At 43.5% G+C, this 24930-nt stretch overlaps 1 protein-coding gene across 5 annotated transcripts in view; it reads right to left on the minus strand.

Moving 5' to 3' along the window:
* Positions 1-24694, minus strand: part of CRADD (CASP2 and RIPK1 domain containing adaptor with death domain) — a 221787-nt gene extending 197093 nt beyond the window's left edge. For 4 of the 5 annotated variants that reach the window (XR_009533805.1, XM_060113032.1, XM_060113035.1 and 1 more), the window contains exons 1-2: positions 24561-24694; positions 22463-22766 (exon numbers count right to left, since the gene is read on the minus strand). Coding sequence is in view for 4 of the 5 variants with exons in the window: in XM_060113032.1 (XP_059969015.1) it covers positions 22463-22760 (298 nt within the window). In the remaining variant the exon portion in view is untranslated. Of the gene's footprint in view, positions 1-22462; positions 22767-24373; positions 24422-24560 lie in introns of those variants that run through there. The other variant, XM_060113033.1, reaches the window with a different exon arrangement.
* Between the last annotated feature and the right edge of the window lie 236 nt (positions 24695-24930).

A 24930-nucleotide genomic window follows, 5' to 3' on the forward strand; every position in this document is an offset into this window, starting at 1 on the left:
CTGTGATTACCTGGTGCTTTAATGCATCTACTCAAAAAATAATTACTGATGCCTTCTATGGGGCAGGCACGGTCCTTGGCTCTGGGATGGAGGGTGAACCAAACAGTTACTTCAACCCCACTTCTCAAGGAGCTTACAGCCGAAGGAAGGGTAACTCACTCGTCAAGTAAAAACAAGTCCAATCAAGTGCAGAGGCTAGTTTCAGATTATGTTAGATGCTATGGAGGAAATAAAGCAGGATGATGATATGATAGAAGGTGACTTGGGACGTGTCTAATTTGGACTGACACCTAGATAAGTGCCCAGAAGGGGCTAGTTACCACAGCAAAACTAGCAGCTGGGCATACCGGACCGAGGGAAGAGCTAGAACAAAGCCCACAAGGAGGACTGTGGTGGCCAGCTGGACAGACAGCGGAGGCCTGCGAGGCTGTGGTACAGAGAAGGCAGGAGAACGTCAGTGGGATGGGAGCAGCCCACCACAGTGGTCTCGTGGCTCTGGGCAGGAGCTCCGATCGGATTCTCGGGGCAATGGGAAGCCACTGGAGGAGGATTTACGCAGAGCAACAACACAATCTGGTTTGTATTTTTAAAAGATGGCTGTGGCTGCTGTATGGAAAATGGATTGTACAGGGAGTCCACATGAGGCTACTGCAGTCATCCAGGCAAGGGAAGGAGACTAGCAGACACGTGTGGGGGATATTTTAGAAGCCCTGCTCATGGGATAGACGCTGGGGAGGACGGTTGGTGCAGCGCAAGATGAAAGAAGGATGAGTTCTATGTGCCTGGCTGGAACCACGGGAAATCAAGATTTCTGTTTGGTATAGCTCCCTTACTTCCTCTCCAGTTGGAGAGATGGAATTAGAACCTGACCTTCTACTTCCTAATCCAGAAGTCTTTTAATTAAGAGTGTTAAATTCGGATTTCCAAATTAATAATTTCCAGTTTTGCTATTTTGCTACTATTAATTATTTACACAAAGGCTCAAAATAATTTCAAGATAAGTGCATTAAAAACCAAAAGCAGGGCTTCCCTGGTGGCACAGTGGTTGAGAGTCCGCCTGCCAATGCAGGGGACACGGGTTCGTGCCCCGGTCCGGGAAGATCCCACATGCCACGGAGCAGCTGGGTCCATGAGCCACGGCCGTAACGCCTGCGCGTCCAGAGCCTGTGCTCTAAAACGGGAGAGGCCACAGCAGTGAGAGGCCCGCGTACCGCAAAAAAAAAAAAAACCCAAAAGCATACACGGATCTACACATGTGACATAATTTCATAGAGCTGCACACACACACGCAGAGTACACATAAAAACTATCCCAATAATATATTTAATAGTATTAAATCAATGTCAGTTTCCTGGTTTTGGCAATGGACTATGGTTATGTAAGATATTTTCATTGTGGGGGTGGGAGGGGAACGGGGACTGAGTGTAGGGTACCTGGGAACTGTTTTACTCACTTGTCTTAAATTATTTCAAAGTAAAAAGTTTTTTCTTTTTTAAATCTTGTCTAAGGACACAGAACTAGTAGGAAACAGGAAACATCTGAGCCTAGATCACCTGATTTCTAGTCCTTTTGATTATATTCTCAATTACTCAAAAGTTCTTTTTTTAAATTAAACTATAGTTGATTTACAATACTGTGTTAGTTTCAGGTGTACAGCTTCAGATTCTTTTCCATTGTAAGTTATTACAATATATTGAATATAGGTCCATGTGCTATACAGTAAATCCTTGTTGTTTCAAATGTCCTTTAAATTAAAAGGATCTTATGTGGAAAAAAAAAGAAAAAGCAATACCTAACTGGCACCTCTATCCTTCATGGCACCTGTTTTCTTACTTTTGTAGGGGAGAAAAAATGTTTCCTTCTTCCTTTCTAGGTTCTTTGGCTGGCCTAATAATTAAATTGACCTAAGACAGATTAGCAGCAGAAAAAGAAATTTAATTTTACATGTACTGGAGCCCCATAAAAATATGAGACCCAAGGGTGAGCAGAGAGATTGAGCCTTATATAGATTCCTGAGCTAAAGAATGGGCTAGGAGTCTGGGGCTTCAAAGGGGAAGAGAGTAATTCTCAGGACAATAAGAAGACCAGATGCTTGGTAAATAGATATGAGCCCTGCCAAACAGATAAGGTCATTCAGATAAAAAAGTTATCTCTAGTAATAGCTCTCTTTCTGGGCCAGGCCCCCTGTCTAAATTCTTGTAGATAGTTAAGGGAGAGGTAAAAGTTCTTCTTCAGTCCTCTGGGCCTTGATTCCCTTCAGCTCAGAATAATCCACATGCTGAAGTAGCACCTCTGGGGGCAGCCTATTCTGCTCCCCTCACCTTCTAAAGAGAAACTGCTGTTTTGTCCTGGGCGGTTTTCACTTCTGCCCTCAAAACACAGCATGCAGTCAGCAACCTTGGAGCAAAGATCTGCATTTGGCTGGCTGTGGGAGTCTGCAGCAGGTGTGAAACACTGTTGTAAAACAATTAAAATGTCTATGCTTTCCTTTCCTGAGTGAGTTGAACAAAACAATGTAAATGATTTAAGCCTTTTGTGGAATGAATCAGAATGGAGCTTACCAAATCTGAATGGCCCAGAGTGCAGAAAAACCAGTGACCTCAGAGTGGGAGATTTTATCCTATTTGTCCAGGACCACTGCTCTCGTGGCCCTACAGAGAACCATCAATAACGCCAAAGACCAACAGCTGCATTCCCATTCGCAGGCCACCACAGCACCTATACAGTGTGCTGGCCTGAAAAGCGCTGCGGGGTTTTTGCTTGCGTTTGTTTCGTAGAGTGTACAGGAAGGGTGGAAGGAACGGTGGGACAGTGTGAACCATGCCCTACGAAGCCTGGAGGGAAGCCTGGAGGCAAGAAGACCGTGAAAAGGAGTCAAAGAACAGGTGGAGACATTTCCCTCTCACAAGGGAAACTGCAGAGTCATGTCAGGTAGAGCCACAGTCGGATGCCACCTCGAATGTGGGATTTTCAGTCCCCCATCCAAGCCTATCACTATCAGGACCTTGCAGCAGCACCAACCTGAAGCCAACTCAGGAAGGATTTTCTTAGTTACGATGAGTAATGCAACGCAAGTCTCTAATCTCGACTAAAATCTGGGGAAATCTGGAAGATATGGGGCATTTACTGAAGTCAGCCCTGGAAGATGGGAGTTGGGAGAGTTCTTCTCTCTCCCTAGGCCAGTTTCCTCACACTCCAGGCTCACTCCACTACCCTATCGAGCCCAAACCCAATCCTTAGAAAACAAGATCATCCACCAACTCATCTTCTCTCTCTTACCTATCTCTCTCTCTTTTTAAAAAAATATATCAATTCTTCCTTTGAACCAAACAATCTATGTGCTGTCCTTCCCCCCGCAGAACCCACTCATTCAAGAACCTACTTTGTAAAGAGGGAAGATATATAACTCAGAAAACAAAAATGACATGAATGAGAAGTCTAAAGGCAGGAGGAGGAGCTGGATTTATCGGGAAAAATTTGTTCCATTTGCAACATGATGGGTTTAATGATCCAGCAAGGCACCCTGAGAAGATGTCTAGGAGAAAGTACTCAGCATCTACTCTGTCTGGACTGGCTTCTTCCCGGGTAAGCAATGACTACATTCCATAAAACCCAGTGTCACCCTAGAAGCACTTCCTACTTTAGCCTCCCCACCCCACTGAGACCATGCCTTCCTGTTGCATGCTCTGGTGGACCTCCATCCATTGGTCTTTCTCTGTAGCCTGCTGTTAAATGTTCAGAATTTCACATACATGTCACCCCTCTTTTGTGGTAGCGATTACAGACTCCTTGTTCCACCTTCTATTTCTGATGAAATCCTCTGATGCCTTTTGGAGCCCACAGCATTCTGTGAACACTCAGAATGTATTGTTAACAAATGCCTTAAGGGGTTGAGAAACCCAATACAGCCACACTTCTGAATAACAGACAGAAATAGCACAATGGCTATCTCGGAGAACGAATGGGAAGAAATTCTTACCCTTGCTTGGCATTACTTGTCAGGAGGTTTGAGTGTCAGTGATAATTTCCTTTAAAAGACATGAAAACAAAGACAAGGTGGGGGGTTGTTAAAAAAAATACACAAAATACCTAATGGATGGGAACAAAAGGCAAATGCTCATGACTGCAAACCTTGCTCAACTCTTTTTGTGGTTAGTACTTAAATGCGAACATTATCTCACCACCTTAATACTTAAAAATCTTGAGACTAAACCATGAGTGAGTATACACGATAAGCTGAAATTAAATCCTGGTGTGACTGTGCACAGTAAAAAGGAGTTTTATCTGTTTGGTTTACCTAATTCTTCTTCTCTTCTGTACAATTTTAGAAATGAAAGAAAAGGTTCAATGGCTCTGGTATGACAAATCTCTTCTGGCAAAATTTTAGTCAAAAGAAATGGCAAAGATAATGACATACTTTCACAGGAAAAGTCTGCCCTGAAGAAAGGCCTCTCCGGTTTTGACTCTCAAAACAATTTTAGAACTAAGCATTAGCTTTAATCCAGCCCTCTGGTAAGCACCAAGAAAAGAAAGGTAAACAAAGCTGATTCCTGTCATGCAAGACTATTTTCCGCCCCTCTCACTCTTTATACGAAGAATGAGCAGACTTCATCTGTAAAGGCCCAGAGTAAATATTTTTTAGCCTTTGCGGGCCACAGGGTCTCTACTGCAGCTACTCAGCTCTGCTGGCAGGGCGTGAAAGCAGCCACAGACAACAGATAAACAAACAAGCGCGGCTACCTTCCAAGCAAACTTTATTTATAGACACTAAATCTGAATTTCATATAATTTTCACAGGTCATGAAATATTCTTCTTTTGTTTCATTTTTCTTTCAATACTTTAAAAATAGAAAGACCATGCTTAGCTCACAGGCCATGCTACAAGTAGTAGACTGAATTTGGCTCACAAGGATTTGGCCCTAGTTTGCCAACCCCTGCTTTACAGCAAAGGTAAGTAGCAACGAAAAGTCAAAATGAGCTTAGAAACTGTTCAGCCTGTGTCTCAAAGGAGAAGTCCGTTGGAGAAGGGAAGAAGTATGGAACAGAAGGCGAATGAAACAGAAAGAAGGGATGCCCGTGAGAGATGACAAGACTGTAGCCTGAGGGAGAGGAACCCAAGCAAAGGAGGTGACAGCTGGGGGGGCGGGGGAGTACTTGGGGAGGGGAGAAAAGAAGAAAGAAGCAGGAGGCCAAGACCCTAGGGCACTTGTGGGAAATGAAGGGGTAAAAGGGAAGTCAGCTAGTAACTAGCCCAGGGGATGGGCTATAGATTAAACTGTAAGAAAGCTGAACTGCAGATTAATGAAGGAGCCCAGAACGGAAGGACCAAGGCTACTTACTATGTGCACAAAACTATTCTCTTAGCCGGCAAGGAGACGTGTTGTTAGAAGTCTCCTGTGATATGTGCATGTTGGAGGGGGTGATTTTCATTTTGCTTTTACTTTGTACAGTGTTCCTAGGAATATCAGTTCAAAGGGGCCAATCCTGAAAGCCTCAGATCTTCAGTCTTTGAATTCCCCTCATCTTTAAAATGATTTGGCCCTGGGCAGAGCTGGGCTTCAAGGGTTCTGACTGCTGTACCCACTCCTATACTTAACCTGTACCTCCACAACTGGAATTTTCAGCAATAAGGAAGTTAAGGAACACCACCCCCCATGTGAGATTTCATTATTACAACAATTACTAATAACACTGATAAAATGGATTAATACCCAGACAGACAGTTCAGAACTTATGCTACACAGAGACCAGAACAAACTCTGTTTTAAGTTTGGTAAAATGAATGGCTAATGGCTGGTATTCAGCAAACACTGAATAGAAACCACTAAGAAATGCCAAAGAATCACTTTCACGGAGGGTCAAGAACTAAAGAGTTATTATCTGCTGCCTATCCAGGATGAGCTGAAAATGAAGATAAAGTTTTTCAAAAAGCAATAATAGTGTATGGGCTGAACGGCCTCTCCAAAATTCATATGTTGAAACCCTAACCCCTAATACCTAAGGCTGTGATTGTCCTTGGAGTCTTTACAGACGTAACTGAGTTAAAATGAGGCCATTAGGGTGGCCTTAATCCAACCTGCTTGGTATCCTAATAAGAGAGGAAATGAGTGCACACGGAGAGACACCGGGATGCACACACAGGGGGATGACTGTGTGAACAGGCAGCGGGAGGACAGTCGTCTACAAGCCAAGGGGGCCTCAGAAGAAAATAAACCTGCTGACAATTTGATCTTGGACTTCCGGCCTGCAGAACTGTGAGAAAATAAAGTTCTGTTGTTTAAGCCACATAGCCTGGGTATTTTATTATGGCAGCCCTAGCAAACTAAGATAAATAGTTATGGTACTTAGAGATTCAGAGGGAAGTCAGGGGAGCGAATAAGGCGACCACAGATCACTCATTCAACCGACGTTTATTGGTCCCACCAGGTATCTGGCCACATGTTAGGTTCTGAGTCTATAAGGTTGTAAAACTAAGCTCTTGCCCTCACCAAACTCCTAGTAAGCTTGAGGACAAAACTCTAACATAGTATGGATGTGCCATAACAGATATATGCCTCAAACCCTCTGGAAACACAGAAGAGGACTTTCTTACTAGCCATGAAGGGGTCATGCAAAGCTTCAAGAAAGAAGTGATGTCTGGAATAAGTGCTTTAAAAAATAAATAAATAAAATAACAATTTAAAAAAGCCCACTTTTGGGACTTCTCTGGCTGTCCAGTGGTTAAGACTCCATGCTTCCACTGCAGGGGGCACAGGTTCAATCCCCGGTTGGGGAACTCAAAAAAAACAAAAAACAAAAAAAGAAAAGCCCATATATAGGAATATATTTTTGAATTGGAGAAAAATAAGTCTCATTGAGGAGGAGGAAGTTTGATGTGTGAAATGAGGGGTCGTATTCTGGCCATGTTGAGCTAAGGTACCGAGGACTGGAGTGCAGCTATCTATTTGGGCTGGAGACAGAGATTCAGAAGCAGTTCTTACTGAAGTGGAGTACAGATGGGCTTTGCCCAAGAAGAATGGTGCCAGTGAGAGGAGAAGAAGGATGTGACAGAACTCAGGAGAAGACAAGCATTTAAGAGGCAAGCAGACTAAGAAGAAGCGGAGAAATGGTAGATGGAGAGGCAGGAGGAAAAACACGACCAAGGAAGGAGGCACCATCAAGAATGAGAGAGTGGCCCCCAACGTCCGATGCTGCCAAGACAGCAAGTGGCAACCTGAAAAATGTCGGTCGACTTAACCAAAGGTCACCGATGACCTCTGTGAAAACAGCTGTAAGGGGCGGAAGTCAAATGACTACAGCTTGAGAAGTGAATCACTGTGTTTAGATGGGAGGAGGTTCATGAAACCCCACGGAAATAAAAGCTTCCTGAGTCATCTTCTGGGATGGATGATCGGGGAAGGATCAGACGATATGGACGTAGTTGCAACAAAAATGGTGGAGGGATGAGGGTGGGAGGCCTTCACTCTGTCCTTCCAGCACCTCTGGGAGCTACGTGAGCACAGAGGGGAAAGGTAAGAAGTCCAGCAAGGGAGAAAGCAGCATTTCCTGTGGGGCACCAGCCAACAGTAAAAATACTACCTACGTATACACACACGCTTTAGAAGACGTGTTCATATCTCCTCTCATCTAACCTGAACAACTACTCTTGGAGAAGAGCAAGAGGCAGCTCTATTTTACAAACAAAGGAATTATATTCAGAGAAAATAATAATAATAATCCCCAAGGTCAAACAGCAAACAAAAGGTAGAAGCAGGACTCCATCCTGAACCTAGACCCACATCTCCAAAAGCTTACCAAGCATTTTCACTAAAGGAAATGCTACGTGGCCCTGGGCTGGGTCTCAGCTTCCTCATCTTTAAAATGGGAACAATAATATTATAGTATCTACTTCGCACTACTGACAAATGTAAAACACCTAAAGGAGCTGGCTCACAATAAGTGCCCAATACCTGTGAGTCACTTACTAGCTTAAATTCAAAGAGCATACTCTGTACATCTACCACACCTCCTGTGTATCCGGTCTTGGTGAATTTCAGTAAGTGTCCAAACCAGAAACCTGGGTGTCATCCCAGAATCCTCCTTCTCCCTCAGCCCAGAGTCCAATCAGGTAACGAGTCCTTCCCCATCCAGTGCTTCTCAACCTTATTTTCATTCTTGTCTCCCTAAGAAGACTTTTTTTCCTCGTTGTATGCCTTCTATGGAATTTTACTAACTAACATTCAGCAAACATTAACTGAATGTGTAATATATGCCAGGCTCTGTTCTAAGTACTTTTTTTTTTTTTTTTTTTTTTTTGCAGTACGCGGGCCTCTCACTGTTGTGGCCTCTCCCGTTGCGGAGCACAGGCTCCGGACGCGCAGGCCCAGCGGCCATGGCTCACAGGCCCAGCCGCTCCACAGCATGTGGGATCCTCCCGGACCGGGGCACGAACCCGTGTCCCCTGCATTGGCAGGCGGACTCTCAACCACTGCGCCACCAGGGAAGCCCTAAGTACTTTACATGTATCATCTCATTTATCTGGAGCAACTTGAGGGCAGGGATTATACCTTAATTTTTGTATACCTGTTTAACTCCTGGCACACAGTAGATATTCAATAAGTGCTTGCTGAAATCATGCAGGAAGCAAAGTTCTGGTGTTTCTCATACCTGCTCTTTTCTCTGACTTATCCAGCCCCTCCTACGATGGTTTATGGTATTACCCTGGTAATAAAGAGTGAGGGGCATGGGATATGAGTATTCTGCCAAAGGTTTTAACAGTTTCTTTGAAATATACTGATTTGTTTAAAAACAAACAAAAAAGGTATTAGGAATGCCTTTCCAAGGGCAAGGGGGAAAAAATCTAATCTACAATTCAGAACACTAACATATTTACAAATCTAGTCAATTTGAAGGACATCAATATATATTAACATGCCACAGGCAAAGGCTTAATCACCTATAGCCCAACAGTTTGGGAAAAACAGTGAAGAAGAAAGGTTTAGAAATGTAGTAGTATTTAAAAGCATACAAACAGGAGACTTTGAAAAAATCAGGTTATATAATCATCTAGTGCAATACTTTGAAATAGAATACTCACAGAAAGATAAACAGAAAAATACTTTAAATGGCAGAGTGAAAAATACTACTCGTAGTTCCCTAAGAGTCATTGGAGAAGGTCATTTAAGTCCAGTGCTCCCACACCCACCCTCTGCTAATTGAAATAGCAACGAGCCTTAATAATAATGTGAAAAGACTAGTTCAGGTTGATTCAGAAAGTTTCACTCTCTGAAGAAAAGTATATATTTTTACACACACACATATAATCTGAATTTTTTTCTTTGTTTGGCATCACATGGATTTCAGTGTTAGTATCAATAATAACTCTCTCAAAATGACTAGAGCTCAGAAAAGAGCGAGCTTCTAAAACAAAATTTCCTGTGGTAAAAACCCAAATATTGCATTTCACTACTCATTTACTATAAACCGTGGTTATTTCTGGGCAATAAGATTATGGGTGATTTCCATTTTCTTGATATCTTTCTAGAGCTTTTTTTTAAACAACAAATACATGTTGCTCTTATATTCGGAAAGAAAATCTATTTTCACTTTTAAAAACTTTTTTGTTGAACATTAACAACATCAAATAACATTTGTTATTAATTTACAAGTCACTTTCATACGGGGCAGCTAATTTCCCATTTATGATAAGAAATATACATATTTTAAACCACTATATCTGATAAGTACAGTAAGGCCCCAAAATGATTGACATACCCCCCAGGAAACGTGAGGTCTCTATCTCCTCTCTTTGAATCTGGGCTTTGGTACAGCTTAACTGAAAGAACACGGTGAAAGCCAACACTATGCCAGTATCTGGATCCAGGACTTAAGAAACAAGCAGCTTCTACTTCCTGCCCTTTGAAACTCAACCACCATACTGTGAGGAAACCCCAGCTATCTGTAGAAAGGCCTATGTGGAGAGAAACCAACAAGCAGCACCAATTTACCAGAAATGTGAGCAACCCACCTGGGAAATGGATCCTCCAGCCCAGGTAAACCACCGCAACTGGCACTGGGTGAAACAGAAATGAGCTGTCCCACCTGAGCCCTGGCCAAACTGCACATTCATGGGTAAACTACAGGACTGTTATTTTAAGCCACTAAGTTTTGGAGTAGCTTATTACACAACAAAAGATAATCAGAATACCGGATTATATCAATACTTAAGTACCTGCCTCTATCTTTCCCCAGTTGCAATTTAAACTCTTTGATGGGAATTCCCTGGCAGTCCAGTGGTTAGGATTTGGCGCTTTCACTGCTGGGGCCCCAGGTTCGATTCCTGGTCAGGGAACTAAGATCCCACAAGCTGTGTGGCATGGCCAAAAAAAAACTTAAAAAAATTAAAATAAATAAACTCTTTAAGGGTACTACTCTGCCTTTACATTCATCTTTATAGTCATTCCTTCATTCATTCAATAAACGTGAGGATTAACATGTGTCTAGCACTATGCTAGATAGATTCTGCAAGTACAGAGATAAAAACAGCCTCTGGGCTTCCCTGGTGGCGCAGTGGTTGGGAGTCCACCTGCCGACACAGGGGACACGGGTTCGTGCTGCAGTCCGGGAAGATCCCACATGCCACGGAGCGGCTGGGCCCGTGAGCCATGGCCGCTGAGCCTGCGCGTCCGGAGCCTGTGCTCCGCAACGGGAGAGGCCACAACAGCGAGAGGCCCGCGTACAGCAAAAAAAAACCAAAACAGCCTCTGCCTTAGAGAAGACTGCACTCTTTTTGCAGGGAGGAACACAAAAAAATAGACAATGACAATCATAATCTCAAAGCCTTAGCAGATGGTAGATAATAAATGTTGCCTAATGAATGAATGAATGAATCAGCTTCTAAGAAGTACTTCGGGATTTATGTACTATCATCCTTTTACAGATGAGGTGCACCAAGTAGCAATGTATTACTTCTTGCTAATACAATGTATTCACCCTCTTTGCCCTGCTTTGTGATACTGGGGCTGGACCCTGCAAACATTTCTCCTTTGTCAGGTGGTGCAGTGTTAGTTTTCATCAGTAGAGGGCACTAGAGGGATACTGCAAGGCCATTGCAGAGGAAGGGGCTTTTCATTCTGGTTTGGGATGCTTTATCCCCTCTGAAGGCTACTACTGCCAGTGGTGTTTGGGAAACAAAAGGGGCTCACTATCCAGGGAATTTCTCTACCACTCAGCAGTCTGCTTTCTGAGAATCAACTCTGCTCTACCCACATTCTCTAACAAGTTTCTCAACCTGGTGGGCTGCTCTTACAGATCAGCTCCAGTCTGGAACCTCTGGCTAGTTCCCTGGCCACCGGCAGGCTGCATACTCATGTGGCAGTCACTTCACCTCCAGTGAGGTCTGAACCACAGCCTTGGGAGTGGAGAGGGGCCTTGTGCAAGCTTGTAGTGCCTTCAACCTGTACTCTCTTCCAGCCCTAGAAAAAGTAGCTTCTTCCGCTTGCTATTCCTGTATTCCTTGGAGACCTCTTTTACCTCTGTTAGTAGTTAACCACTGTTAACTTTTTACTAGTGTATAATTCTTTATATTAAATTTTCCTTATTCAAATAACTAGTGGTTTTTGTCTCTAGATTGGATCCTGACAGACACATGAAGGAATAAAAGGGCTCAAACAAATAGGAGAGGCCTGAAGAAAGCACATTTTCCCATGGCACCATCAAATGACTAATTGAGAATAAAAAGAAATTGAAAGGGAAGAGACAAGTTTAAAGACTCAACAAACAAAAATTGCCATGTCAATCTCTTTTAACATCTTTGTCTAATCACATTTCTTAGAAAACATTTTTTATCCTCTTTGGTATTTCTTTTAATCTCCCATTTGGTAAACTGTATAAAAAACAAACAGCAACAACAACAAAAGCATGAAAATGTTGGCCACAGGTGAGACCAAGGCAAAAAGGGGTCAGGAAATAAAGAAGCTGTGGCTAGCCCAGGTCAGGTAATCTAAGGCACATGACTCCAATCAGAACCAAGAACTGGAATTGCCTAGTGATTAATAAGACTGGAAGACCAGACTGTCAGTGTTCAAATCTCAGCTCTGCTACTATTGAGCTGTGTGACTTTGGGCGATTTATCTACTGACAGTAATAGTACCTACTTCAAAGGTCTATGAGGATAAAGTGAGTTTATATATGTAAAGCCCTTAGGCTAGAACTCAATCCAAATTCTCCTTCTAACCTCCTCTCTACTTCAACATTCTCAATCCATTTTCCCCCCAATATCGTCTGATTTTGAAAAGGTTTCAGAAGACCTATCTTCTTTCAAAAACTGTTCTCCTTTACTCTTCCTACCACCTCTGGCCTTCAACCTGGGCCTTGCTACATTAAGATGTAGAACAGGGACTTCCCTGGTGGCGCAGTAGTTGGGAATCCGCCTGCCAATGCAGGGAACACGGGTTCGAGCCCTGGTCCGGGAGGATTCCCACATGCCACGGAGCAAATGAGCCCATGCACCACAACTACTGAGCCTGCATTCTAGAGCTCGTGAGCCACAACTGCTGAGCCCGCGTGCCACAGCTACTGAGGCCCGCATGCCTAGAGTCCATGCTCCACAACAAGAGAAGCCACCGCAATGAGAAGCCTGCACACTGCAAGGAAGAGTAGCCCCTGCTCACCGCAACTAGAGAAAGCCCATGCACAGCAACAAAGACCCAACGCAGCCAAAAATAAATAAATAAATTTATTTGAAAAAGAAAAAAGATGTAGAACATTCTCCTTCCTTAAAGGGCTACCAGTTCTTTCCAGGCCCACAAGTGTGGAACCTGTTAAATATAAAAAGAATGGGCATGATATAGTACAGCAGATATCTCTTAATGAGCTGTCACCTCTTCCTTTTGGAACTGTCCCTTCCCCACTCCAGGTGACTCTGGTGTCCTAAGGGAAGGGCTCATGACTCAGCCCAGGCCAACCAGACTCTGAACATCGAGAGAAGACAAAGTGGAGGAACTGAGCTGGAGATGGTCATCAATGCCCAGAAATCCCCAGGGTTGCCTGACTCCTGCCTTTACTGAGCCCTGAAATTTTAGCAACGACTTCAAAGTTGTGAACTACCCAGTGCACGTTAGAGAAATTTCCACTTTTGCTTATGTTAGCAAGAGGTCTACTGGTTGAACCAAAGAGCCCACATACATGTTGGACTGATTTGCATCTCTTAGTTCCCTCATCTGTAAAGTCTCTGAGGTACCTTCCGGCTCTAACCTTCCCCAGTTCTAACAACAGGGCAAGTCCCAACAGATGTGCTCTGCTTGCTCTGTAATTCTCCGTAACAACTGCACCATTACCACTAAGCCCCCATATACCTTATGGACAAATGGTGGGACTGAGAGATGCTTTAAAAGTCTTATATTTAGGTTATAAAACCATAAGCTCTCGTTTGCCACTTACTACATCTCAGCAGTTTTATTTTGGTAACAGTGTCGCCACCCTCTCTGCTGTGGTGCTGAGCATAAATAGAACATGAACATTTCCAGGAATTGTCAACTTGGCGCTTCTCACAAGGAGTTAAGATTTCTTTTATAACGCTAACAAAAGTAAAGCCTAAGACTAAAACCTGCCCCAAACTTCTAGAAGTTACATTTCCTTCTCAATTAAAATTTACTGTTTGGAAAAGTACAATGTACTCTTTTTTCCCTCTGGGGGAAAAGTCCTCCAAAGAATCATATTCATATACTCCTTACTGCTCAAACTGAGGAACAAGTATAAACACAGCTGCCTATTAAAATTAAGTAAAGGCAAACATTCCTGCAGCTAGCTACAACAGCAGCCTACAAGTTTGAACTATACCCGTAAAAAGAGAACACTACCTTGCTAAACATACAGTTAAACTCTGAGGCCATGCCACCAGAAAAGCTGGTTATTGGAACTGATGACTTTCCATAGCATGATTTAGGAGCTGGAAAAGTGGGACCTGATTCCAGTACCAGGAGAGCCAACACACCATCTCCTGATCACAGCCAAGAAGACTGAGTCTTTTTTTACTCTCAAGGTAGCAAGTGGGATGGAAGCAACCCAAGGGCCCTGTCCCTTGACCCCCTACGGCCTCACATTAGACCCTACCCCTCCCCGGCCCCCCAAAAAAAGGATAAAATGAGAGATGGGGGAGAGAGAGAGACCAACCAGGAATTAGTCTTTGGACAATAGGTGGGAAAGAGAAAGACATAAAAGACCCTGTGGTTGCATGTCTGGGAGAGCCTGGAGTGGGGGGGGGGGAGGAAAAAGTGGGGGCTGGTAAATAACAGGCTCTGAAGCAGCCACAGGTTATTAGGGAGGAGAGAAAAGCAAATTTTGAGAAAGTGTCTTTACAGGACATGAATCAGTAGGCTTTGAAGTCAAAGTGCCTAGATTGCAAATTTGGCTTAACTACATTGTATGGCCTTGAGCAAGTGACTTAACATCTCTGTGCAATGAGGATAATAATACCTTCTACCTCATTAAGTTACTGTCAGGATTAAATGAATTAATAAAGGCAAAGGACCTGGAACAGTGCCTGGCACATGGTAAATTAAGCTGCTGATAAATACTATGATTATTATTTCACTGGTATTATTTGAGGTTCTTGGTGAGACACAGAAAAGATTAAAATTCATTTTTAATTATAAACAGAAACTGGGCAGACTGTCTGACCAACCCCCAGATGGACAAACGAAGCCAGTCCCAGTCTTCCCAACTGGACATTTGTGTCTCTCTTCCTCTCATCCACCCTCAAGCCATCTTCAGCTCCCTCTGTAGCTGAGAGCAGCACCCAACTCACTCTCCTCCAGCAGGTTCTGTCTCCATTTGGACATAACTTGATCTACAGGGCACACAGTATTGTGGATGGTCTGTAATTACCAAACAATGTGAATAGACAATGAATGAAATTCCCCCAAATCCAAATTCACCAGATAGTTCAAAACCCTCTCTTCAGTTCTGTTCTGTGAACACGTAGCCTATGAATCCCCAAGGAGAGCTAATGGACTTTAATGTTGGTAGTAGAGTCACACCTGCATGGGGTCTGAGATGCTAGAACATTCTTAAGCAATAATGTTCAGGGAATTCAAAGAATGGTGAGCACAGATTTAAAACAAAGCTATCTATCCTTCTACATCTCTCTTCCTAGCTCCCTTCCACCTTCCCCCACCTGAAAACAACAGCAACTCTTCAAGCAAGCACACAGCTTTGGGAGGCCCATACCCAGGAAGTAATAAGTGAGAAAGGAGCCATGTGCACAATCTGCTTGCTGGTCGAATCTCAAGGTTCTCAATCCTGGCTGCACTTCAAAATTAACCTAGGAAGGTGTCTGTGCCTGTGTATGCGTGTTTGTGTCTTTAATACCACTGCCCAGACACCACCTCCACAGATTTTGGCATGAACTGGCCTGGGGTGAAGCCTGAGGATCATTAGGCTTTTTTTTTAAAAGCCAGAGTTAAACAACACTGAGCTAAATCAACCCTGAGGGTCAGTAGGGTGATTGATGTAGCCAAGCGACCCATACACCCACAGGAGGGAGAAAAAAACGTCACAGTGAGAATTTCTAAACGGAAAGAACATTAAATCCATTTTTTAGATGGATATGGAGGCATCCCTGCTGAGGAGAGACCTGTCACACGGTTTGCTATTCCTAGAAAGAGCTGCAGTTTGCTGCCAACAGATGCATTATTTCATCAGTCCCATAAATACTTGATAAAAGTCTTCCGCCCTTTCTGTATGTCAGCCTTGCAGAAGGGGGTGGGAGGGTGAGGGGTGGAGTCTTCTGACAAAATGCAGTACTGAACCATCAAAATTTCCTTTTAAATGATTAAAATTGGCACTGATAAAAATAAAATATTTTAGTAAAACCTCATCCCAGTATACCTCTAAAAGTCCTTGAAATTTTCCTCTTAAAATGAAGAAAAAAGCATTAGTACAATTTTTTTAAAGGCTAATTTCAATGATTAACACTACAGTATAATACAATTCCATTTCAAACCCAGCAGGGAGCCAAGACTGCATAGCAAAAGTCTTAAATCCAGAGTCGGGAGGCCTGGGTTCCAGTCCTGGCAATAAATTACATTAACTAGCTGTGTGATCATGGGCAAGTTGTCTTAATCTCTCTAGCACTCGTTTTCTCAGAGAAAAATTAGATGATCTGCGACCATCACCCTCCCAGTCTTAAAGTCTGGAGTACTGGGATGTGTCTCCATTTTGCTGACTTGTTACATTAGCAAGCGAATGCACTTACAATTTAGACAACTTAAAATTAAGTCATTCTGGCAATTCTGCTAATAAAGTTAACCAGTTCCCAGCCACTGTGCATCCACTGAATACGCAAAACAGTAAAGTACCTTGAATATGGTGTTATCTTCCATTTGAACTAGAGCCAGAGCCTTCCTGCCCCAACTGTGCCAGCCAGACGATGCTTCCTGCCCCAAACTCCTGTAGCTCTTTTCACATGAGAAAATACATGACACGCATCTTCACACTTTTTGCCATATTGTCATACCATTATTATTTTCTTAGTATTTTTCTTTATGTTGACTGATTTTTACTTAAATACAATGTATTTTAAAGTAAACAGAAAACAGTTTTACTTGCCATAATGTCAGAAAACCATTAAATTGATACAAGGGGAAACAACAAGCACAACAACTAAATTGTAACTAAATACTGTTGTCTACAGAAGGCTTTAAGCATGAGGAGCTTTTGCTGTCTGTTAGGAAGAAAAATTGGCAAGTGTCAAGAGATGTTACAGAAACACTTGCACCAAATGGAGGTTTTCACTTGGATGTTATCAGGATTGAAACAGAAAGAAAAAGGAAATAGCTCTTTCACCTTGTGATCTAATCCCATGTCCACATATCATCTAAAATCATTTTAAGAGTCACCCAAGATCATGGCTGTGCACACATCTCACATTCTGGGAAACACAAGGACAAACAGTCAAGACTGGGCCTTTACGACTGGCAATATGACGTAGCATCTCTCTGGGAGAAAGGTTATTCTCCCAGAAGGGCCTGGGCTCTAGCTACCCTGTCACTGGGGCTCCACTTGAGTTCCTTTGCCCTTGTGGTCCCCTCTATCTGAAAGCTCTTCCTCCAGGTATCCACTCTATTGAAGAATTCAGGTCTCTGCTCAACGTCCTCTCATCAGAGAAGCTTTCTCTGACCACCCCACATACTAGGGAAAGCCCTTCCTCAACACCACGCACACTGTTCTTCTTCAAAGCACTCTCACCACCTGATGTATTATTTATTCACTTGCTTGTTGTCGGTCCCCATCAGACTACAGAATATAGTGAGCTCCAGAAGAGCAGGCGCTTTGTTTACTACAATATACCCAGCACCCAATGTCTGGCACATGGTCAAGACTAATATCTGTTGAATGAATGAACGAGTCTTCTCAGCTGATCTGGAGATCTTCATGTAACTTTATCACCTAGTGCCTGGCATCTAGTTGGTCCTCAGGAAGTATATGATAATCATATTGGGGACACATAGAAACCTGGGCTCTCTGTAGAATCTGCCCTTAGAACAAGGAGGGGTCTTGCTCTGAATGCTGACCCACCATCCCCTCTCTAGGACACAGGATGCCACAGAGTGAACACTACTCAGCCACAGTGGAAGTGCCTGGACAGACCACAAGCCTGATGAACTAAGATCAACACTGAAATTACCATACCCAGAGTAGGTATGAATTCATGGTATGATTAAAAAATCCCAGGCTAGAAATCTCTCTAATAAACCTATTACAATACCTAGAGTAAAAACTTCATTGCTTTTTTATTGCTCAGTAACTTTACTGCTCAGTAACTTCAGATGTATCCAAGTATACATCTGACAGCCGGAGTATATCTCGAAACAGTGGTTGACGTAGCTCTACGTGGTCACACAAGGCCAGCTCCAAAAAGGACAGGCTGAGCCCTGGACCCTCTGGGCAGAGGGGAAACAGGCCAGCCCTGCATCCTGCTCCAGTGAGGGCAGCCACAGAGTCCAGGGCACAGGGTCCATGGCGAGGACCAGCTCAGGCTCAGGCAAGGTTACAACAAATGTCAGCCCCAGGACAGCTACTCCAGCAGGCCAGAGAGTTGAGGCATCTGATGCTAAAATAGGAGTCACTGAGCTGCATTATAAGATATTTATCTTTCATCCTTGCTGGTGGCTAAGAGAATATAAAGCAGAAATTTAGCCTAGGAAGAAAGAAAAAACAAAAAAAACTCCCAAGCCTAAAAAAGACTGGAGTTAAAGGAAGAGTTGCCAGGCTGACTGTTAAGTGGGAATCATGGCAGAGACCCAATCCCACAGCCAGGGCCAACATGGTAGAACAGGGAGTCCTTGGGCCCAGACGTCACTCCCACCATGACCTAAGGCTAAGTCCTACCAGCTGGTGAGACAGGGGCTGCTGACAAACCTCCTTTCCAGATCCAGATTAGCTCAGGCACCAGAGCGAGCTTGTCAGCCTAGACAGGGCCCATGAGTAGCAGGAAGCCAGGCAGGAAGACACATGCTGTCTTTACCCAGATTCAGCACTATCCTCATCTCCTAAGTGACCTGCCAGGAGCCCAGGGAGGATTTCCAGCTAATCTAGTGTCTACTACGTGACCTTGGCCAGGAGGGGACATACCATGAAGTGTGCCTTCCATGGTGCCAAGCGGGATTAAGTCATTTTATTGCCAGAATTCCTCTTTTAAAATATAAGAGTCTTGGGCTTCCCTGGTGGTGCAGTGGTTAAGAATCTGCCTGCCAGTGCAGGGGACACGGGTTCGAGCCCTGGTCCGGGAAGATCCCACATGCTGCGGAGCAACTAAGCCTGTGTGCCACAACTACTGAGGCTGCACTCTAGAGCCGGCGAGCCACAACTACTGAAGCCCACACGCCTAGAGCCTGTGCTTCGCAACAAGAGAAGCCACCGCAACGAGAACCCTGTGCACCGCAACGAAGAGTAGCCCCCGCTCGCTGCAAGTAGAGAAAGTCCATGCGCAGCAACGAAGACCCAACACAGCCGAAAATGAATAAATAAAATAAATTTATGAAAAAAGATTTAAAAATAATAAAATATGTCTTTATAAGGTGAGAAAAAACACAAAATCAATTATCCATTAACATCTTGGTTTTGTTTTTGTTTCTTTTTAATAGGGATAAGGATACCAGTCATCTAGGCACACTGAGAGAATCAAAGGTTTAACTTTTTGGTTTTTTTAATGTTTTGGGATTTCCTGGCGGCACAGTTTAGAAGAATAGAGAGAATCAAGATACAACTTGATTCTTCTCTAAAAAATGACACCCAGGGACTTCCCTGGTGGTCCAGTGGTTAAGACTCAGGGCTTCCACTGCAGGGGGCATGGGTTCTATCCCTGGTGGGGAAACTAAGATCCCACATGCCACGCGGCACAGCCAAGAATAAAATAAAATAAAATGGCTACGTGTCTATTAAAAAAATAACATTAAAATTAAAATAAAATAAAATAAAATAAAAAATGACACCCGGAATATAAATTAAAAGCAACTAACTGGGATCAGTCACCAAATAAGGCCTCTGAAGTAGCTCAAAGTTTACAAGTGAAACACAAAAAGTAACCAAACAAACAAAAGGAAAACCAAGAATCTCTGAAAAGGCCAAAACAAGAAAACTTTTTATAAAATAACATCAGTTCATTCAGATCAATCAGGATAGACCTCTCGGCCAAAGAGAAAGCCATTCCTCCCCATTCGTTTTCAAAGTCTCCCAAGAGAAGACCATCAAACCTGTACAAATTAATAACTGCAACTGAAATGAGTAAAAAGTCAGAAGAGGTTATTGTATACACATACCTATATAAGCACCACATTTTCATACATTCTAATTCTTCAAAGTTCAAACATGCCTTTACAAAAATTTAAATGGGCTATTTAAAACCTTGTTAAAATTACTCCATTACGACACTGGAGAAGCACTGGGGTCCTGGAAAATAGGCCTCTGGGTACATTCGCATTTTTTACATTAAAACTGAAGGCATTTCAAGTCTAATATACTCTTTCCAGGATTAAAAAAAAAAATAGGTTTCCAATTAATTAAGTCCTAATTTAATTTTATAATTAAAATACAGCCATCAAGTTAATTTAACACTTAAAGTTTAAGGTCTCAAATAAAGAAGGCTGTTAACTAACAACTCCTTTAAAAGATACCATTTCCTCCACGCCTTACGTATATAGATATTGCTGAAACTTATGGTGTAGTGAATTTTCCATAACATATGTGGATTTTAAAAGTGAGTTTTATGAGATGGAAAATTACAAAGTGAAGAAGGAAATGATAAACTCCAAATTCAGGGTTTATCGGTGAGTGGAGGTTGGGGATGAGCTAGGATTGAGAGGAGCACCCAGGGGTCCTCAAAGGCCATGTAATATTTTTTTAACTGAGTGATGGGGAGACAGGCGTTCACTGTATCACTGTTCTTCACACCTTACTTATATTTTGTAATCTTACTTAAAATATTCAACAATTAACAAAAACTATTTAAAAAGTGAGTTTGTGTAACTGCCACTGTGGAAAGTATACAGAACGCTATGTAAATCAAACTCTCTCTTCAGGATATTTTTTTCAGTAGCAGTGTTACTCAACAAGAAGTAAAACAATTAAGAGGACTTCATTTGTGCAGTAGCCAACCTATCGTTCCATTTGACCACTTCCACAGAATTAACGTATTAACGTTATTTTTCCAAACTTCAACACAGATACACTCAATTTTTTCCCGCTCCGCAATGTTTCATACTGCTCACTTAAAAATATATATGTTTTTTTTTTCTTCAACATCATTGTAACTTTCACCATTTGGTAAAAATAATTTTAATTTTTCTTGTTCTTTGAATGAATCAGAAGAAATGAAAATGGGGTCACACCTCTTTGAACAACATACAATCGTACTATTTACAACACCTACAATGATTATAAAATTAAATTAAGTATTTCAGTAGTAACAGGCTTTCAGCTTGCCTGTTTTGTTGTTTCCAACTATGTGTTGCCAAGAGGAAGCTCTAAGTCAAATACCATGAAAAGATATTGGACACCCTAATATTTCTTTTAACATCTCCCCACTTCTATGTTATATATTCTGCTTTCAATCAAGTGGTAGAAACATTTTACCTACTTCAGTTTGGCTTTGTTCACACACCTGGAGTATTTTATTTTGTAAGAATAATCCAACCTGAAAATTCCTGTGGTCCTCAAAGGCCAGCTTTTTTCGGTATTTCAAAAAGCCTGAAACATACATTTACCTATAATTTGGCCATGCAAGGAAATGAAAATATTTTTGCTTTTTCCACTGGGATTTTACCAGGCCTTCCTAAGTCAACCAGTTATCTCATGTTGATCAAATATTCAGACATATGTCATTAATAAAAATATTAGAAGAATTAGTCATGATTACTTAATACATGTGGTCTGGAAAATCCTTCAAAATATGAGGTCCATGGGGTAAAAATAATAAAAGTAGTTTCTTTATTACCGGCATTTGTTTTTTTTACTAGTTATATTGGTATTTGAAAAACAGCAACAACAAATTATGGGGACCCCTGAGTTGGAGTAGTTCTAACTATCACTGCTATAAAAAACTGAGAATATCGATTTCCTAACTCTGTTAAAAATTTACAAGTCAACTTTCTTTTTTCCTTTTTTCTTGCTTTTTTTTTTTTGCCAGTTCAGTTATCTGCTCCTCAATCTCTGTAAAAAGTAGACGTCATGGGAGGTGTTGAGAGGGAACAAGTGTTTCATCTCACATCTTCTTCTTGTTACAAGCCAGGCTGATAGCACTAGGACTGTTTCTCTTTTCCATAGTTTCCAACGTTCCTTAAAATCAAAATGAGACACCCCCCCAAAAAAAACCTACTGTCCTTATAAAATTAAATACTCCAGGAGTCTGAACAAAGCCAAACTAAAAAGGATGACTTTAAATCAATAGTCTTTAAAAACAAACTAAGCCAGCCTTCCAAATAATCCCCTTTGGCCATGCAGGACAGCCCAGGGAACAGGTGCAAGGCATGCCTTCCTAGAGGCTGTCTCCTTCTTCATGAGTCTGACCTTTTCCAGCCGGCCGCTCTGGCACCCCACGAATCAGTTATCAGGAAGCCTAAAGCCTGCTTTCCCATCTGCACTTTCCAAATGGCTCCCAGCGCCAAGGGCTGAGATATGACCTGGCTCTCAGATGAGAACATGCCTCCCAAGGGACTTGCCAACTTTCCCTGGAAGCATTTCTAAATGTATCCTCTGAACTCCCTCCTCACCCTCTCAATCATGTTCCATTCCCCCCTCCTTCCCTGCACTTCCTAACTCCACCTCCTCATCCAGTCCTTCCAGCGCCACATGCCTGCAAACCAAACTCCTTTCCCACTTTCAGGACCCGCCAACCCCCACCCAGCCTAAAACCCCAACTTCAAATCCAAAGGGCACAGTTCCAACAATCTTGGAGGTGGTCTGGAGTGATCTTTTTGAGGCCTACCTGCAGGCAGCTCAACCATGGCTTCTTCTCTGGCCTTCTCCAGTTTCTCCCTTACCCAGGGGAATTCCTGCAGGGAATCTAGGAAGGCATTGAATGCTTTAGGACCCCTGGTAGGTAGGATATCCAGCAGCAGCATTGTTTTCCGGAGGCCTGTGGCTTGAGCTTTAATTTCTTGAACATGGCTTTCCGTCAAGACCCCTTCCTGGTAAAGATACTGGAGGACCAGTCCCTCCACCAGTACCTCTGCACCCAGCTCGAGGCGAAGGGAGCGAAGCACTTGCTTGTCTCTAGCCTCCATCTCCCCCTGGGAAGAGACAAAATGGTAGTTCAGATCACAGGAAGCCTGACGAGCCCCTAAAGATGGTGTCTTACAGCGCAAGCTCCTTAAGGTCACGGACATCTTTGAACCCTAGCAGAACGCCAGGCCATGGTGTTTAATACACGGCTGTTACGCCAAGCTGAATTAATTTCGAATGCTTCAGAACATGATGAACAGCACTGAAAATGAATCATCTTCTCTGCTTTTACTTTCCACACAATGGAGTCCTAGCTCCATTCCTTGTTCCATAAAGATATTTGGGGAAAAGTGGACTAGAGACCCTGCTTAAAAAGCAACTTTTGAGGCGGCTTCCCTTCCCTGGTGGCGCAGTGGTTGAGAGTCCGCCTGCTGATGCAGGGGACACGGGTTCGTGCCCCAGTCCGGGAAGATCCCACATGCCGCGGAGCGGCTGGGCCCGTGAGCCATGGCCGCTGAGCCTGCGCGTTCGGAGCCTGTGCTCCGCAACGGGAGGGGCCACGGCAGTGAGAGGCCTGCGTACCGCAAAAAAAAAAGCAACTTTTGGGGCCTCCCTGGTGGCGCAGTGGTTGAGAGTCTGTCTGCTAATGCAGGGGACACGGGTTCGAGCCCTGGTCTGGGAGGATCCCACAGGCCGCGGAGCAACTAGGCCCGTGAGCCACAACTACTGAGCCTGCGCGTCTGGAGCCTGTGCTCCTCAACAAGAGAGGCCGCGATAGTGAGAGGCCCGCGCATAGCGATGAAGAGTGGCCCCCTGCTTGCCACAACTAGAGAAAGCCCTCGCACAGAAACGAAGACCCAACACAGCAAAAATAAATAAATTAATAAACTCCTACCCCTAACATCTTCTGAAAAAAAAAAGCAACTTTTACCTGAGGATTACAGAGGAGCATTTCATTCTAACATACCTGAGAAGAAATAGTGCTTTTCCTTTAACATTGCGTTCATCAGAGATACCGCACCACCGCAGAAACCGCCAATATGCACACAAGTGCCCTTAAGACCGCGGGCATCTGCAGAAGCTGATCATCAATGGAAGTGGGGCAATAAACCGGCAGGTCCCAATAAGTTTAAGGATATTTTTCCCTGAGAAAAGGCCTATACACCATTGCCTTCAAGGAGAACATTAGGCGTTCATGCCCAGTCTACAGTAAATCTTATATATAGTCACAGACTCCAGCCCTCCTCTGGAAGAATTTCGAATCTCCATCACAACACTGTTATGGCCACACATGCACGGGACATTTAATGTGCTTTTTTTTTTTTCCCCCTTTAAAAGATTTTTTTTTTAATGTCCACACGCCACGGGAGGCTTGTTTCCAAGACCACTGCACCAGTGAGCAGAGGGACGGCTAAGAGGGTACGTAAGTGGCGGGGAGGGGAGACGGGGGGCGGCAAATGGGGCTTTATGACACCCACAGAAAGTAGAGCCACAGCGGGCGACCCGGAGAGGCGGCAGGTGAGCGGGAAGATGTGCCCTCCGGGCTGTCCCCGCCCATGTGGAACTTTTTATTTCCCGCCTCGCCAGCTGAAGCCCTGTGGCATTAGGAACGGAAAGAACTATGAAAGATTTTAGGGGCCACCTGACCCGCTATAAAGGGGGTGCTGGGAATGACCTGCAGAGAAGACCGAGGGGAGAGCAGGGCCCCGAGCTCCTCCACCGCCACCCCAGCCCGAGCGGCTCGGGAACGCCGCGAGCAAGTTAGCGGGCGGGGAAGCCACGCAGGGCCCAGGCCGCAGACGCCGCGGCGCGGGGCCTTCGAGAAAGGATGCATACGGGGGTTCTGGTATCCTGTTACTTACGTCTGCAAACACGTATCTTAAGGAAAAAAAAAAAAAAAAAAAAAAAAAAACTGCAACCGGACTCCAAAGTGTCAGGGAACCTGTACCGTAAGCACCATTTTTGTTGAAGGCAAAAGCCCTGAACAGGAAGTATTGTCGCCATCTTTGTTAAGGGCAAACACAGGAAGTGCTGTGGCCATCTTTATTGGTGGCCCAGATATCAGGATGAAGCCTTTTCCGCCATGTTTGCTGTGGGTAGAGAATATAACCACCTGGAGATGGAAAATAGTAGCATCATTTAGGGAGTTATCTAAGGAAAGGAGTAATTGGATAATTTCATTTTAACACATGAACTCCACTAGGGACTTGCACCCAATTGACATAATAGTCG

Source organism: Mesoplodon densirostris, chromosome 11, assembly GCF_025265405.1.
Source record: "Mesoplodon densirostris isolate mMesDen1 chromosome 11, mMesDen1 primary haplotype, whole genome shotgun sequence".
NCBI classification, from domain to species: domain Eukaryota; kingdom Metazoa; phylum Chordata; class Mammalia; order Artiodactyla; family Ziphiidae; genus Mesoplodon; species Mesoplodon densirostris.